A 17,689-nucleotide genomic window follows, 5' to 3' on the forward strand; every position below is an offset into this window, starting at 1 on the left:
GAACAAGCATTTTAAGTACTGTTTTCAATGTCATCTTTTGGAAAGCTACATCCAAGCACAGACACCAGATGGCCTTAATGCACTTTTCCAGGTGCTGTGTTAGCCAAACGCCCACAAAGTTCCAAGATAAGCAAGCATGATCCAAAACATACCAGCTGTGTCAACCCGCAGGACTTTAAAAAGCAGAAAGTCAGCCTTCTCTTTCAAAAGCTGCACATGCAGAGTTCGTGAGACGTCCAATGCCTCAATCACCTTGGAAGGATGCCCGTTCTGCACATAGAACACAACCGCGGTGCTGCAGAAAGAACAGCTAAGGTCATGACTGCTGTTAAAAATCACTTTTGCCAGGCACCCAGTTTACAGCGTTTGGTTTTGTTTGTTTCTGGAAAGCAAACATCACCACTGATAAAGATCAGGGAACTCCTTCCATGGATCAGTCAACTCCATCCAGATGCCATGGACTTCATTCTGAGTCAGCAGCTCCAGCAGTTCTCTGGCTTCTCAGTTTCACAGAAGAAGGGTGAAGACAACAGCAAATGTAATTTCCTCCTTGGTCTTCCTGACTCTCGCTTTAAGTATGTATACATTTGCTTTCCTCACTCTCATCTAGAACCTGTCAAAGCACTCTGAAGCAGTTTGACTACGTTTAGGATACTGAATTTAAGAACAGGAAAAGCTCAGAAGCAAGGGAGCCAGAGAACTTCATGTGGAAGCCTGCCCTCCTGCCCTTTTTTTTTTTTTTAAGTTAGGTCATATTGATTTCATCCTGTATCAGACACTTCAGGGAACATCTTTATCTGAAAAGCAGTAACTGGAGGCTGTGATTAAAAATGTCATAGCTATAAATGTGAGATTATCTAAACTGTTTGTTTTAAAATTTTAAGAGGTTTCCCAAGAGCTAAATAGACACCAAAATGGCTTTTAAATTACCAAGTAGTTAACAACAAGTAATTTAAAGATCGCTCATGTCAACAGGTTCTACCAATCACACTGAGAAGTTTCTCTGGGTATGCATAGCCATCTCTAGCCCTCTACACCAATTAGAGGATTAGAGGCAGTATTTCTCCTTCAGAGTAAGATACCACACTTAGGAGTATCCACTGTGTAGTTTTCTTTGCAAAAAATGGATTTTCATCACCAGTTACCTGGGAAAATGTTTATAAAATACTTGGAATAGAAGGTAGAAGGAAAGGGGAATAAAACAGGTTTGAGCAGATAGATCTGAAACCTTATTTTGAAATACCATACTTGCTTCACTGTGAGAAAGTCTGTCTCACTCCATCCAGCATATGGGAAAAATAATAGCACTATATGGAACAAAGACATTGAAATATATGAACATGGTTTCTTTAAAGGAAGAAATTAAAAAAAAACTATACAGAGAATTTTTAATTTATTATTTTTTAAACAAACCAGTTCCAGAGAGCTTACTTCATCAATTTTCTACCACAGCTGAAGAAATTCACCTTTTGAAGTGTACACTGTTGAGAGCTTTAGCAATCTTTTGTCGTCTTAGCAAAAATATTTTGCAACCAATTCTGAGCTGTGAAAGAGTCAAGGAAAATCACAAATCTTCCTGGCACAGCAGGATATCTTTGTACCTTTTATCTGAGTAGGCTTGTATCTTCTGAACTTTGATATCTGAATCCAAAACATTCAGCAATACAGCCAGCTGTCTCACCAGGGTGTCCTTCTGCTGTTCACTCAACTGTCCCACTCCAACTTGCAGAATCAGCTCCACTAGACCACTCCTTTTGGGATCTGACAGAAGAAGAATGTGCTGTTCTTTCAGAGCCTGGCAAAGACTTCAGTATCAACTGAAGACAACATGCAGTACTCAGAAGTATCTATTAACACTGTGTTTTCCTGCGTAAGACCCATACCCCTTATAACACGACCATTTTGCGTTCTTAGAAAAGTACTTAACCTACATTTTCACATTCTCTCTGAAACAAACCTGGTGGGTCCTAAGACAGCAACCCAGCTTACCAGCTGAGAGAAAGCACTTCAGTGTGTACTTCAGTTCAGCATTAGCACATTTCTGTGCAGAACAGCAACTTCTGTTCCCTCTTAAGGTCAGAGGTAAGCATGAGGTAAGTCTAACTTATAAGTTCGCTGCTAGTTACCTACTACTGGCTACCAACCAGGAAAAGGGAGGCAAAGATGGACTCATATGGTACATGCAAGACTCTGTAAGCGAGTCTAAATGAGGATGGTCAATTTGAGAAATATCAAATTTGTTTACCTTCACAAACTGAGGGTTCTGTTAAATAATGCTCGAACTTCTAGAGTGCCTTGCAAACAAAACAAGCTTCACAGATATCCAATGAGAATCCTGAGTCAATTATTGTGACTACATTCAACAACAGAGTTAGGAACAGAAATAAAATTATTGCCCAGGAACCAGACAAACAAGAAATCTCTGACAGACCCAAGATTTCAGACTCTTTTCCTGAAACCTTAACTTATGCTTCCATCACATAGCCATTTATCCTGCATTTGAAAACAAGCCTATATACGAGTAGTATCAAACCACAAAAAGACAATTTAAAAAACCCTGAAATTCTTTGAGGTTTGTTTTTGGCTTTCAGGATGAAAGAAAGAAAACAAGCATAAAACCACACTTTGAAGCAAACACACAAACTGCAGTATTTGTACCTAAACTTCATGCTCAGCTCCCATTTCTTTCCATTGGTCAAAATGACTAACAGCCAGAAAAAAGCAACAAAACCTACAATTAGTGAAAAGCAACAAAGCCCTAATGAAAATATTAACTAGGAAGTATGATTTTTATTTATTTGTGCTTCCAGTAAGGCTACGGTGTAACTGATAGTTAAGAATCTTTAACATGTCGTCATCTAACACACTCAGGCCTATTGAGAGAACAATAAGAAGACAGGAAGAGTGAGACTTGTTTGCTTTGTGTTTTAACTTGAGAGACTCTTGTCACCATTGAAATAAGTGAAAAGGAGAACAAAGGTGAGGTATTCACAACGTATGGATGACCTTTTAATTGCCATACCAGGCCGCACTTCAACAGTTGTTGAATCAATATCTGTGTCTCCTTTAGCATCAGTCACTTTCAAGTGAAAAGTATAGGTTCCTTCCACCAGATTAGTTAACTGCAGCACTGCCTTGTGGTCTGAGCCATGGATCACATCCTGCAAAAAATGGTATCGGGATGATTATACTCTCAGAGAAAGTTGCAGGTGCGACTATCAAATCAGGTATCTGGCATGACAGTGTGAGTTCTTGCTTTGGCTTTTAGGACAAATGTGACCTACCCACAGTTTATAGCACAGTAATGCAAATTTGGAAGTGGCAGCTAATAAGGATGTCTGCATAGTATGCATATTTTTATTTTAAAAAAAAGAACACCTGACATTCTCAAGTACTCATCTGCTTGAAAATCTGAGAGAGTTACATTATTATTTCTCAATTTTACTGCAGTATCCTCAATTCTACTTTCTTAACTCCCAAATTAGTTCCTTTCCTTGGAGTTCATGTATTTCCAACTATCATCACTGCCAGCTATATTTGAACTAAACCTCTTCAACTCTTCTCATACCCTCATGTGAATTGCTTCTAGAAGCTTTGTTATCATTCTGCTGTTTCTCTTCTCCCAGTTCTCGCTGGTTTGCCACTATCTTCCTGACTGAGAAGAGCTGTCCACACTTTGTGCAGATACACAAAAGAAGTTATCACACTTTAAGTAGCTGACATATAAGCTTCAGTTTATCATGAGGTGGTACTGCTGTGTGCCCCCTCAGAGAGCAGAGTCCACTACCACCGAGGCTATTTACCATGGTCTGCCAGGCAATGTATCCATATATCTAGCATCAAACACCATTTTTACCTTAAACTGCAAGTTTCGCCTCATGTGGTACCAGACATGATTCCTTAGTCTTTATGGGTACTTCTTGCTCTCTCAGACTCTTCCACCTTTGGAATATCTGGATTTCAGATTATTTTTCTCTCAAACACATTAGCTTGGTACTATCACAAATTACTCTTTAAAAGTCACAACTTCATCCTTCTGTCTCAAGTCTTTCTCAACTAAGACCATGCTGCTACTGTCCTCTTACTTAGCTACCATATTCTATAGCTGTACTGAAAGCATAACGAGCCCCTTGAACCAAAGCATTAGAGAGAGCAGGGGAGACAAACCAGAAGTAGACACCACAGCATCCTACGAGTCACACCTGCTTGCCCTGCTGCAGTGATACTACATGCATAACAAGAGCTGAATTTGACTAGTTACAACCTTCAAGAAACTTACCCCAGCTGCCGGGCTTTGACCATCCCGAATCCACAAATATGACACGATGCCCTGGTCATCAGCAGACCTTGAGCCATCCAAGGTAACAGAGTTATTTGGAAGCACTAGAATATGCTTTCCACCAGCGTGTGCTCGGGGTGGACTGTTGTTTTCTAGCCATAAAAATAGTGGAGAAGGATTTGCTTTCAAAACATGAGAAATATGACATGCCATTGCCAATATACCCACACTGCAATTCTTTACCTGATGATTACAGGCAGTAACAACAAAATCTCATGTCAAATGTACAGGGAAAGAATGAGTGAGTATACATAATTTGTCTACGGGATTATTACAACCTGACAAAAGCTGAGCTGCACCATGACAAGAACACCAATAAGAGGTACCATCCAAAAAGATCTTTTTCAGAAAGTATTGTGGGGTACTCTATTTGTAAATTCACAATAACTCAAGTGTCAGGTCTCCAGTCAAGCAAAAAGATTTTCTGCTTACTTAGAAACACAGCTCAGCATGAGATCACCATGCTGGGCTCTTCTCATCTTGAGAATCACTTATTACCTAACAGAAGTTTGTGAAAGGTCTTACATCTTCTCAATGCCTATATTTAGGCAAAGTGTAATCAGAATACTTAGAGTAAACCCAGTTCCCGAATGCTTTTTGTTTACTGCTAGCAGTGAAATTAAGGCATGCATTGGGAGTACGGCCAAAAAACACCGAAGAAACATGAACACATTCTCTGTCCAGAAAGCAGACATCACTGACTTTTATTTAGAACATAACTGGTAAGACAGGGCTCCAGGAAGCTGTGAGGCTGAGTGAAATACCTCGTTGGTCTGAGTATTAGGTTGGACATAGATAACTCAGTTTTGGGCAGATCTCCAGGACATTGGCTGTAGCTATTCTTTAGAACAGCATAGAGTTCTCTGTGATACAAGTGATCTTCTTGTCTCTTCCAAATAAACCAGTTGATTAAGCTTGGCTGTTGGAGCTCTGAATATTTTTAATATTGAACCTGTGACTGTAGTCAGTACATACAGTGGCTACACTTCACAGCATAAATGAGACCATGAGACACATTTGAGCAGAGCTGTTGCCATGTGTTTTTGAGTAAACACCTAACTGAAACTCTGAAGCAGTTCAACCAACGATGTGCATTGGTAAAACTTAGTTCAGTTTCTTCTCCAAGTTTCATTTGTTCTGCAGTGATACCAAGTCAAAAAGAAACAAGGCTGCACTGTTTTCAAGAAAGGCAGCAGCTAAGATTCTAATGCAACTCTACCATCATTTCATAAATGGTATAGGTACCATACTTGCAGAGCCAGAGTGCATCGCTCCCCTCAAAAAACAAGGTATGCAACAGAAAGCTAAGCACTGTACCAACCAAGATTTGAAATGTATCACGCCATCTTCTTTAAAAGGAAGCATAGGCCCATAGAGATTGCTAAAACCATTCCCTAAGGAACTACATGAGGCAAAAGATGGTAGAATTATCACCAGCTGCAAACTTGAGGATGCAACTTAAGCCAAAGCTATGAAATCTGTCAGGAGTACCTGACAGTATCTCTGTCAGAAAAGCAACAAAGCTGGTGAAGGGTCTAGAGCACAAGTCTTACGAGGTGCAGCTGAGGGAACCGGGGTTGTTTAGTCTGGAGAAGAGGAGGCTGAAGGGAGACCTTATTTCTCTCTACAACAGCCTGAAAGAAGGCTGTAGTGAGGCGGAGGTCAGTCTCTTTTTCCAAATAGTAAGTGATAGGACTAGAGGAAATAGCCTTAAGTTGGGCCAGGGGAGGTTTAGACTGGATATCAGGAAGAATTTCCCACTGAAAAGGGTTGTTGAGCATTGGCACAGGCTGCCCAGGGAAGTGGTTAATCACCACCCCTGGAGGTATTTAAAAGACATATAGATGTGGCGCTTAGGGACATGGTTTTTAGAGGTCGACTTGGCAGCGTTGTGTTAATGGATGGACTTGATGATCTTAAAGGTCTCTTCCGACCTAAACGAATCTACAATTCTATGATCTCGCATAATAGTTATTATTACCCTAAAGCCTCTCCTACAGCATGCATGTTGGGGAAAAAATAAATGAAATAAACACCACAGAAACAGTTTCTCTGTATCAAAAAACCAAAATAATACAGGTCTTTTAATGTTAAGTTTTAAAGTGGAAATTGGTATAGTCTGAGACCTCACTTCTTGGATGTTACTTGAAACCCACAGTAAAATTGCTTTTCTGCTCAAAGCTTAACTTTGTGACCAAAATAAAAACATATCCTCTTAATGAAGGTGACACACCATGGTCAAAACCAGTATTTCGGAGCTTTTTTATTACAACTAATTCTGCATATATTTAACATTAAAAAAGCCTGCAGTAAGCAAAATTAATTCTACCAGTCACTCACAATACTACTTTATTACAAAACAGCAGTAACTCTTCTTCAATACCCTTGAAATATGACAAATACATCATCCTTTTCTGTTCTGATTTCCTTTACATTCTGTCAGTGATTGAATTAACTGACAAGTTGCCTGCCATATCCTAAGAAGCAGCAACTAGGCTTACCTTCCTTCACAGTAATAGATAGCACAGATGCACTGCTTAAGCCCTGTTGGTCTTTCACGGTCAGCCTGAAGCGATAGGTACCAACCTGAAGACCAGTCACGGTTGCTATTGCTTTGTCACCATTTTCCATCTGTACAGAGCTTGGTCCACTGAAAGAAAACATCTCAGAAAAATAATCCTGCACAGCCAGCCAAATTGTTCTTTCAGCAGCATTGCTCAAGTCATTTGCTTCTATGTACACTGTACTTCTACCACTGCTATAAACACTGATGGTTAAAGAACTATATGAGACATGAGTTTAGTTCAGAGAATTCATAAATCCTTTTTTTCCAAGACATTCAAAGCACACAAGCATACCCAGTTATTAGAAGAGTAGAAAATGCACCCCAGAAGTTCAACCTCCTCGCTGTACTATTTCATGGGAGCATGCAAACACTGTTGCTCTAAGAGCCACTCACATGTACAGGATGCCAGTAAACCTCTTCCTGCACCATAGACAGGACAGTTGCATGAGCTAATACCTTATCCTTTTATTAAGGATCAATTCGTTTTGCACATAAACATACAATTAAAAACTTTGGTAAAACACTTTCCTTAACCATTCAAGAGTGCCTTAGTCATTTACCATTGAAAGCTCAGGCTAAATAGATTGACAATTTACTTTATTATTCAACACATAGGCGACTGAGAAACCCTAGCTGTAAGCACCAATGGTAAAACTTTGTATGTTACAGGAGGGTACCCAAGCCTGTTACTCACTTTTTAATGGGAGATACAGTAGTTCCTGTCATTTTCTCTTAACTTTGTAACAGCAAGCCTCAAAATAACACATCACAAAACAGGGGCAGAGCTAAGCTTTCCAAGCTGAACTTAAAATTCCTGTCTCCTACCCTGTATCACCACCTGAGCAGGAAGATCCTCAAAGTAGTTCTCAAAACAGCGCATCAGCCAACGCAATTGCACAAGAGGCTCTGGCACCAAATCACTTTCACTTTGTTCTTTATTTCACTGGAGATTAGTAAAATCTCTAGATACCTGATATTTTCCCAATGATAGAAGACAATGCCTTGGTCATCTTGGCTTTTGCTTCCATCCAGTGTAGTACTTTCTACTGGGAAGGTCAATTCCTTGTCAGGGCCAGCCACTGCTACTGGAGGACTGTTATTTTCTGTAAAAATAATATTTAGGGTATGACATTTGCTACGTAGTCACTGGCAAGGATTGCCAGAGGGAAGATTTTACACAGAATATTATATTACAGATTTGATATATTGGCTCAAAGGTACAAATCACAAGTGTAACATGCACAAGCCAGCAGAAAATACTAGCTGGGAGAGACCAGCTGTGCAACAAGCCAAATCCCACAGCAAGTACTTCCCTTTTTCACAGTTGTATCTGAAGGCACAGTCACACTCCACAAATTTTGCAGCATGCTCAATGCATTGTATGAAATTTTTTATAACAAGAGTGGTGGGGTATTCTCCTGGTTCCACCACTGCATCCCTTTCAAAACCACCCACACAAATATGGTTCTTTGCCCTCAAGATACCGGCCCAGGTTTTCTGCTGCTCAAGGTCAGCGAAACACCACTACGTTAATGCAAATTTAACACCTTGGAAGATTTAGTGCAGAAACATATAACCTATTATCCTGTTTTCAACCTCTGCTTTTGTGACATAGTAAAACTGGCAATGCTACCATTTTCCTGGATGTTTATTTACCCTTGGATCTGACTTTAGCAATAACATCTTTCTAGTTCCACACTATAACAGGTCTAGAAAGGCATGACTACATGCTGTACTTCCAATTCACGTTCTTGATCTCTGCAGAAAATGCCCACTGTAAAGGTTTCCTGGATATTCAGACTGCCATCTCAATGGTGCAATTTGGGGAGATGAGGCATTCGAGGACAGTGCTAAGGCACCAGGCTGGCCCAGCCCTGAGGGACCCAGACGTGCCTGCATCTGACTTACCAGGCTGTACAATCAGTGTGACCTCAGCCGTGGACTGCTGCCTCGCAGAGTCTGTGACAGTCAGCTGAAACGTATAATCTCCTTCCTGCATTGCAGATAACTGGAGGTACGGCGTCCGCACTCCCTACGTGATGTTTATAAAGACAGAGAGCGCAAGGTAAAAGAGAAATGCTCGTGCATTATGAAAGGTCTTACAAACAAAGAAAAAAAAATTGTTTTAATTCATAAATACAGTGTTTGGGCAAGCAGCTTAAGCAACTTGTAGACAAAGTGGAGAATCCAAATTTGATGCACAGACAGATGTAAAGTATTCACTACTGCAACTGTCCCTACCAACCCAGAGAAGTGCCTATAGACAATAATCTTAATTTCTTATGTTGGTATAATTGCTGCATTATTTCTGAACAACAATAATTGTCAAACACATGGGACATTAACTTTCTCAATTAGGAAATTAAACACTGATGGACATTAGTGCAGCTTATTCCATTTCCTTTTTTTAAAAACAAACATCATGACATTCTTTAACATAATATTTACAAAAATTGTTACACACAAACCCAAGAAGCTTGACTTAATCCTAGACAGATAGGCTTGTGGAAAAAAACTATTTAGACAACTCTGTCCCAAGTATACTCTGCCAGCAGTATCAGCCAACACCTATATAAGCTCATAAAATGCCATCTATAGCCCAGCTATAGATCCTTTTGCTAATAAACCAAACATCTGTGGCAGCTCCCATATGAGGAATAACAAATCACAATGCAATCAGGCTTCGGTTTCTTTGGATAAAGGTGATAACAAGAACTAAGGGACCTGATAAATGATTAACTAACCAGCAGAGGTACTTGTTATATGGCACTCTAACATGGATACCACATAACACACCTGAGACCAGCATACTCGCTTTAGGGACATGAAAAGAGATTACTAGGCTCTTGAAAAGAAACTGTGAAATGGTCTTGCATTTTCACATTAAATACCCAAGGAGCCATTAGATATCTTAATCAGTCATTCCCTCCTTTCAGGAAGGTTACTTTAAGACTGAACAGCTCTTAAAAACTACAAGTTCAGGTTGCATGGATGCTTCTGGAAAGTGTTTGCCTTGGTAAGCGAACAGAAATAAGCCATTATGCCACTAAGCCCTTTCATAGTTTCATAATTGCCTCTACAGTATATGCTTGCATCAATATTACTCCTTTCCTAAACAGATCTACAAAGTGATTTCTTTCCAGTTCTGAAGGTCTAAAGCACTTGCAACATAGAAATCACGTCTCTTACAAAAAATGGCTTCTGATCTTCATCTGACTTTATTAATTACCTCAACCGCCTACAGAGCTGTAAGAGTCTCCAACTTCTTGAGTGCAAGTCCACTGAAAATTTTTGCTAACTTTTCTCAATTTTTATTTTTAAAATACAGCCATGAAAATAAAAGAATAAATTCAGTTAGCCTTCATAGGAAACCCATGTCTTAGCATAAAAAACCCAGTGCACAGAGCAAGGCTTCATAACACTGCCAAAAGTCTTGTCATCTTTCACTCAGAAAATGATTCTCCTATTTGAGTCCTACTTTCTCCAGCAGAAAGCATTACAAGAAAACCCCAACTACCCCCCCAGTCTCCCAAAACCAGTTTTCAGCACATCCAGCGTCTCAGAAGATGGAAACCTGTGAACCAAGCTCTAGGGTCCAAGGACAGACAGTGCGAACTTGAAGCCTATCCAAACCACCAGGGAACAAACAACAGCAGGAATGAGAAAGGTCCACAAGTAAAGAAAAAAATAATGATAAGGAATTAACAGTTGTACCTAAAATAAGAAATGAATACATCAGAGAGGAAAAATGACCAAAAAAAAAAAAAAAAAGAGTAACAGCACTCTAGGTATTTCAGTGCTTCTGCATAGTTACTTAGGTATATGTTTGCTTATGTTAGAGGCAAAGATAGAAGAACTTTCCAATCCTATGCAAGGAGAAATAGACATACCTGCATTGCTACAACCTTGCCTTTGCTTTTGGGACTGAGTGACCACTCATAGCTGACAATTTCATGGTCATCACTGCTCTGGTTTCCATTCAGTGTGATGAAGTTCTGGGGCAAGGTGACTGCCTGATTAGGTCCTGCATTGGCAATAGGTGGGTAATCCACTGGTTTGTTGACAGTCAGAGACGCAATGGTGGAGTTGGCTGCTCCGTCTGAATCAATCACCGTGAGTCTACAACAGGAAAAACAGTATCGGAAATCCGTTAAGATGGACTTCTGCCACATCCTAAATTCAAAAGTTCACTTCTGGCACTTTTTCTAACATCAGCTAAAACAGAGTCACTGATTAGATTGTATGTACTGCTGCTTCAGAAACAGAAGGCCTGTGTTCAGAAACATAGGCCTTCTATGACGGGGTTACAGCGCTGGTGGACAAGGGAAGAGCAACTGATGTCATCTACCTAAACTTGTGCAAAGTATTCGACACTGTCCCACACAACATCCTTATCTCTAAATTAGAGAGACATGGATTTGACAAATGGACCACTTGGTGGAACAGGAACTGGCTGGATGGTCGCACTCAAGAGTCACAGTCAACAGCTCGATGTCCGAGCAGAGAGCAGCAACAAGCAGCGTTCCTCAGTGGTCGGTATTGGGACCAGTGTTATTTAACACCTTTGTCAGTGACATGGACAGTGGGACTAAGTGCACCCTCAGCAAGCTTGCTGACGACACCAAGCTGTGTGGTGGGGTCAACATGCTGGAGGGAAGGGAGGCCATCCAGAGGGACCTCAACAAGCTGGAGAGGTGGGCCCATGCAAACCTCATGAAGTTCAACAATGCCAAGTACAAGGTCCTGCACATGGGTCGGGGCAATCCCAAGCACAGACACAGGCTGGGTGATGAGTGGATCAAGAGCAGCCCTGCAGAGAAGGACATGGGGGTGCTGGTGGATGAAAAACTGAATATGAGCCAGCAATGTGCACTTGCAGCCCAGAAAGCAAACCACATCCTGGGCTGCATCAAGAGCAGTGTGGCCAGGAGGTCGAGGGAGGGGATTCTGCCCCTCTGCTCTGCTCTGGTGAGACCCCACCTGCAGTGCTGCACCCCGCTCTGGGGCCCCCAGCATAAGACAGACAGAGGAGGTCACAAAGATGCTCGGGGGAGTGGAGCACCTCCCCTATGAAGACAGGCTGAGAGAGCTGGGATTGTTCAGCCTGGAGAAGAGAAGGCCCAGGGGAGACCTTCTAGCAGCCTTCCAGTACTTAAAGGGGGCTACAGAAAAGGTGGGGAGGAACTCTTTATCAGGGAGTGTAGTGATAGGATGAGGCGTAATGGTTTCAAACTGAAAGAAGGTACATTTAGATTAGAGATTAGGAAGAAATTCTTCACCATTAGGGTGGCGAGACACTGGAACAGGTTGCCCAGAGAAGCTGTGGGTGCCCCTCCCTGGCAGTGTTCAAGGCCAGGCTGGATGGGGCTGGGAGCAAGCTGGTCTAGTGGAAGGTGACTCTGCCCATGGCAGTGGGGTTGGAACCCGACGGTCTTTAAGGTTGCTTCTAGCCCAAATTGTTCTGTGATTCTGTATCCCTCAACTAAGGTAGGAAAAAATTCAGAAGACTGTTTTCATGCACAGCTTTCAACCTTTAAGGAAAAAAGAGCTAGCTATTCTGGATCCCAGACGAAACCCCTTCCCTGTAGTCAATGGCAACTTCATCAATTTCAAACAGATTTCATTGCAAATTCTTTAAAAAATTTACTCAGTAAAAACCATGGATTTAATTCATTAGTTCTACTAGAATAGTCCCTGTTAACACCTACATCCAAAACTAGCCTGGATGTTCAGAAGCTCTGCTTATAGCACAGTAGCAGTTCCTAACTTCTTATTTCTTTGTGGCACATTATTACTAACTTTAATGGAGCTTAATATCAGCTCAGATTTTGAAGGATGTCACGTCACAAAACTACAAAAGCACAGGGTTTAAAGAAAACACTATGGCCTCTCAGAAACACATTGACAAATCATGTTAAACTAAGACTGCTGCAGACACCCAAAAGTGATGAAAGACTGCCCTCCACAGTGTGGTAACCCCTTATACATCTCTAATTCAGCTCTTGTGAAAACTGCATACAGCTGACCACATCGAAGGGAACCACTCTTGAAGTCTTCCCCGAGTGGGAACAAAATGACTGCTTGTTAATCCTGCAACTAGGGAACACATACTTTTGCAGTGCGTGCACATCTAGGCATATCAGGAGCACTGGATTTTGTTGAGCAGCTAATTTCATAGAATCATTGAATGGTTTGGGATGGAAGGGACCTTTAAGATCATCTCGTTCCAAGCCCCTGCCATGGGCAGGGACACCTTCCATTAGACCAAGTCGCTCCAAGCCCCACCCAACCTGGCCTTGAACACTACCAGGGAGGGACAGCTACAGCTTCTCTGGGCAACCTGTGCCAGCACCTCACCACCCTCACAGTGAAGAACTTCTTCCTAATATCTAATCTAAATTTACCCTCTTTCAGTTTGAAACCATTTCCTGTAAGCTTAAACACACTGCTCTATTGTTGAAGTACCTCAGCCTGCCCCAAAGGTGTACAGATAAAGAAAGTGATTTCTTAATTCCCAGGGTTTGGAACACACTTAGAGCATTGCTTGTAAACAAATTCTGGCCTTTTTAATACAGAAAAAAATCTTGTGCTTATTTCTGCCACTGTACAGTATGGAACAATACCAGTAAAGAACACAGAATGAAACTGACGCTATGCAATTTTTGGTGAAGCTTATGCAAAGCATGACATTTAATGTTTATGTACACTAGCTTCGACATTCTACTGATGCTACACTGATACACAATATATTGACTGGTAGGCTGTTACCCACTGGAAGCCAAATAACCCAGGTTGGGTCAGTGGGAAGCCTGCCTCTTTGCAGACTAGGCTTTAAGTTCCAAAGTTCAGAAAATGAGCTCTGATTTTAATTAAAGCACCCAGAACCACAAACATGGCTTCCACTGTCTGGACAAAATACAGCTTCAGCAATGCATAAATGGAGGAAAACCATATCAAGGGAAAGGCTTCTATGAAGAACAGAATGACTGTTACTAAAATCAGCACACAATGATGCCTTGCAAGGATCAGCCTCCCGATATTGTTCTGTCTGCCACCACCCTTCAGGGGATGACTTTCACAGCCTGACTATAGAGTTTCATCTCAAGACACTTGCCAACTTCTAAGTTGGAAAATAAATAAATAATGTACTGTCACAGTTATTACTGCTGTGAGTGGGAGGTATTTAATTTCTGACACCTTGTTTTGCATAACTTTGTGCTGTAAGGCATCACTACACCGGTATCACAAAATCACTGCAAGCACTTTCTAATAAAACTGCTCCCTATGTCTCTCCGCTGTGCAAAATGAAGGATAACAGCACACAGAAGAAAAATGAAGTTTTTCATTTGCAGAGGTACATGTGAGCACAAAGAGAAACAAACATTTAGCTGGCATCACAGAAATAGTTAAAACCCCAAAGGAAAGCATCTGTGCAGGTACCTGAATGTGTAGTTTCCAGGAACGAGGTTAGACAAGTGTAAGACAGCTGTGTCAGCAGATGCCTTCTGCTCTCGCAAAGGACCTTTAATTTCCTCCCAGTGGTAACTCACTATCTTCACGTCATCTATACTTTCTACATTCATTAAAGAAAAACGTATCAATTTCTTGTAGCAACTGATGGAATGAATACTAAAGTCTTTCATGCACTGATCTCTAACCGGTTTTCTACAATTATCTTTTCAATCATATTCAAACAGGGTTCATGTACCATAGCTGTCAAAACCACAGATTCCCAGTTACATTTGGTATGGTTTATCTAAACAAACAAACGAAAAATTCTTACACATACACACAAATAAAAATCAGTCTCAGACTCTGCACATTCCAACCTGTCCACTCTTGGTAATTATGAACGTAAGCATGACATCTCATCATACCTGTGTAACAGCTCTCTACCATGGCCCCAGCTGTACTGGCACAGAGGCCTTCTGGGCAGGACAGGAAGAAGCTGTTAGAGCAGCTGCTGCTTGGATGCAGCAGCCTCCAACACACTGTGTCTCAGTCCCCAAGTGGGAGACTGCATTTTATCACTTTTTATTTATTAAAATAATTATAACTGGACTCAAATCCCAGAAATAAATCATGATTCAGGGAACTTCTGGGTAGAGCGAGAAGAAGGAATTTCATTTGTAACTGACGAACAATAATGTTGTCACTGGATACTAAAAATACAAGACATAAGCACAGGATGGTCCAGTACATACGACTGCCATCAATGAAGGTAGAAGTTGTAGGCAAAGAAACTTCTTGTACTTTGGGTGAGGCAATGGCAACAGGTGGCTGGTTAACTCTGATTGCTGTGAGAAAGACAGAGGGGGGGGTGACAAGGGAAAGCAGTGAAAGCCCAAGGCAAAACTGATCTGTTAACTCTACAGATCAACAGTCTCCAGTCATTTAAATCTAGGATTGACACCTTTCCAGTATCTGCTGTGCTTCTTGGACAAGGGAGAGAAAAGGTTATGAGGAGCAGCGTACTGATGAAGCAGCCTTCCACTGCAGCCACTTCTAACTGGTATGATTCAGATCAAACCTGTGCACTGTAACTTAGAGCTACATCCGGTTCAATACCTAACTGCTGTTCCTAGCTGTGCTGGAGAAGGGGACCATGAAAGGCGGGATGATGCAATCTCAGACCTTGCCTGAGGAGGCTACAAGACCAGAGAGCGCTTAAACACAGTGAACAAGATCCTTAACTCTACTTCCTTAAAATGCTTTATGGACACCAAGATACAAAACACCTCTGCATGACTGGACTGCCGGGTGTCCTTGACAGACCGTAACTGACTGACTATTAGATAAGCATGTTGTACAACTGCTTGTGTGGAAGAAATTAATTTTAGCCAAATGATTTACCTGGTTTGACGGTGACATTTACAAAATCTTCACCAAATGCATTTTCACCAGAAACAGTCACTTTGAAGGCATAAAGTCCTACTGATAACTGAGAAAAACACAGAACAAATCAGGTTACACGTCAAATTATGCAAAAGCAGTACGCATAAATCTGCCAATCATATTGTAAACAGAGAAAAATCTGGATATCTGAAACCTAGATCTCCTTTTATAAACACATACACAAAAGGCCACTAGTCACTGCCCAGAACTAGGGAATACAAAGCAAACACTTAGGAAAGTTTACTCTATCTTAGAAAATGATTAGAGCACTCTAAAAAAAAGACACCTCTAATCTGGCAAAGATTTGATGCCACATACAAGTGAAGAGACTCTGTCAGTCATTTGAACTCCTCAAATCAAGATGCCCTTCCCCACAGGTCAGAAACCTGTGAAAGGACCACACAAATACAAGGAGCCTGAGCTTTACAGCTCACTTACATGAGAGAGCTTCAAGGTCTGGCTGTGCCTGCGCTCCATTTCACCACCATAGTCAGCAGGGTGACTGATTAAGCTCCACTCATAGGTGTAGGCAGTTCCTAAGAGCAATAATACAGAGTAAGAGTAATCAGCTTTGCCTTCAAGATAAGCCCAGGAAACAAAGAAATCAAGTTTACCATCCTTCAGATAAAATGCTATAGTAGGAAATCATGACAGCTACTGTTCAAGCCTACAAAATGAAGCAGTATGAATATGTGTTAAACTTACACAATGTGTTGTAACTTGGTAAAGCAGCAAGGATGTAATGGACTTCACAAATAATTGATGACTTCACAAAACACCAGCTTCACGTGAAGTGAATGCATTTTACACAGCTACCTACGAAATATGTATTCTTTGCTGCTGCAGTTCAGAAGCTGGTAATTTTAAGGTAAATACTGCATTCAGAACCTAGTGTCCCCGCCTCTGCTTTACAGCAAGATGCTATAACCTTGGCCACATCATCTTTCGTTAGAAACTACAGGCCTTCTATTGAACCATGTGCCTGCCTAGTTCAGGTTCTAAAAATAAAAGCCATTTTAAAAAAAACCCAACAAACAAACTCTAAAATCCAAAGGAGGAAATCCTCTCTGCAGTTGGAGCCACAAAAAAGGTAGTAGAAGGTGAAAATGATGGTTTTATTCGAGGTGCAGATGTTCACGTAACTTGGGACTTGTCTGCATTTACAGGTTGGTGCATCTCCTTGCACGCCAACGCCATTCAACTCACCTGTAGGCGGTGGTGGGACAACAAAGGCATTCAGTTCAACCTCATTTTTGGGTAGCATCACTTGTATGTTATCTCCAGCAGACACAATAAGTTCTTTTACTGTAGCTAAGACAGAATGAATATATCATGTTTTAACAGATGTGATGGATAGAAATGCAGTATCTTCAAATATTACTTGTAACAGATTAAGTAAAATTTGACACTATACAGTGAATAGGCAAGGATAGGTAAAAAAAAAAAAATTCCTCAATACATAATCAAGTAATAACTTATTACTATCATGACTATGACTCCTTCACCTTTTACCAAACCAAAATTTTTCCTCTTCAACAAATATAAAATGTCATTTCCCCTACTTCTGTCTCAGAGAAAAGCATTCAGATTATTCCTGTATATCACAGGTAACATCACTCTGCATAAAGAATTATGGATTTTTCTTAGTAATTGGACAGAAGTGCAGGAATTAAAAAATAGGCAATTGCAGAAGACAAAATAGCCATCTGCACCAGAACAAACCTCATTAAATAAAGTAATATAGTCCACATTAGAAGCCTAATATCACACCTTCTTTCACCAAGAAGCACTACTCCTGTGTTTGTATGGCACTTGTGAGGCATGCCTCAACGTCCAGCTCTGTGTCCCTTTTAAAAATTCCACTTGTATAGTAGAGCAAAGGTGATATC

General features: G+C 41.0%; 1 protein-coding gene across 2 annotated transcripts in view; it reads right to left on the reverse strand.

The window, feature by feature from the left end:
* KIAA0319 (KIAA0319 ortholog) overlaps positions 1-17,689 on the reverse strand; it is a 36,879-nt gene that overhangs the window by 5,994 nt on the left and 13,196 nt on the right. The window contains exons 4-16 of one of the 2 annotated variants that reach the window (XM_009951447.2): positions 17,007-17,105; positions 16,239-16,336; positions 15,759-15,846; positions 15,110-15,202; positions 14,346-14,478; positions 10,796-11,024; positions 8,814-8,937; positions 7,876-8,008; positions 6,841-6,989; positions 4,280-4,431; positions 3,023-3,161; positions 1,602-1,761; positions 153-295 (exon numbers count right to left, since the gene is read on the reverse strand). In XM_009951447.2, coding sequence (XP_009949749.1) covers positions 153-295; positions 1,602-1,761; positions 3,023-3,161; positions 4,280-4,431; positions 6,841-6,989; positions 7,876-8,008; positions 8,814-8,937; positions 10,796-11,024; positions 14,346-14,478; positions 15,110-15,202; positions 15,759-15,846; positions 16,239-16,336; positions 17,007-17,105 — 1,740 coding nt within the window. Of the gene's footprint in view, positions 1-152; positions 296-1,601; positions 1,762-3,022; positions 3,162-4,279; positions 4,432-6,840; positions 6,990-7,875; positions 8,009-8,813; positions 8,938-10,795; positions 11,025-14,345; positions 14,479-15,109; positions 15,203-15,758; positions 15,847-16,238; positions 16,337-17,006; positions 17,112-17,689 lie in introns of both variants that reach the window. The other variant, XM_009951446.2, reaches the window with a different exon arrangement.

The sequence above is a fragment of the Leptosomus discolor genome, chromosome 8 (assembly GCF_034619465.1).
Source record: "Leptosomus discolor isolate bLepDis1 chromosome 8, bLepDis1.hap2, whole genome shotgun sequence".
NCBI lineage: Eukaryota > Metazoa > Chordata > Aves > Leptosomiformes > Leptosomidae > Leptosomus > Leptosomus discolor.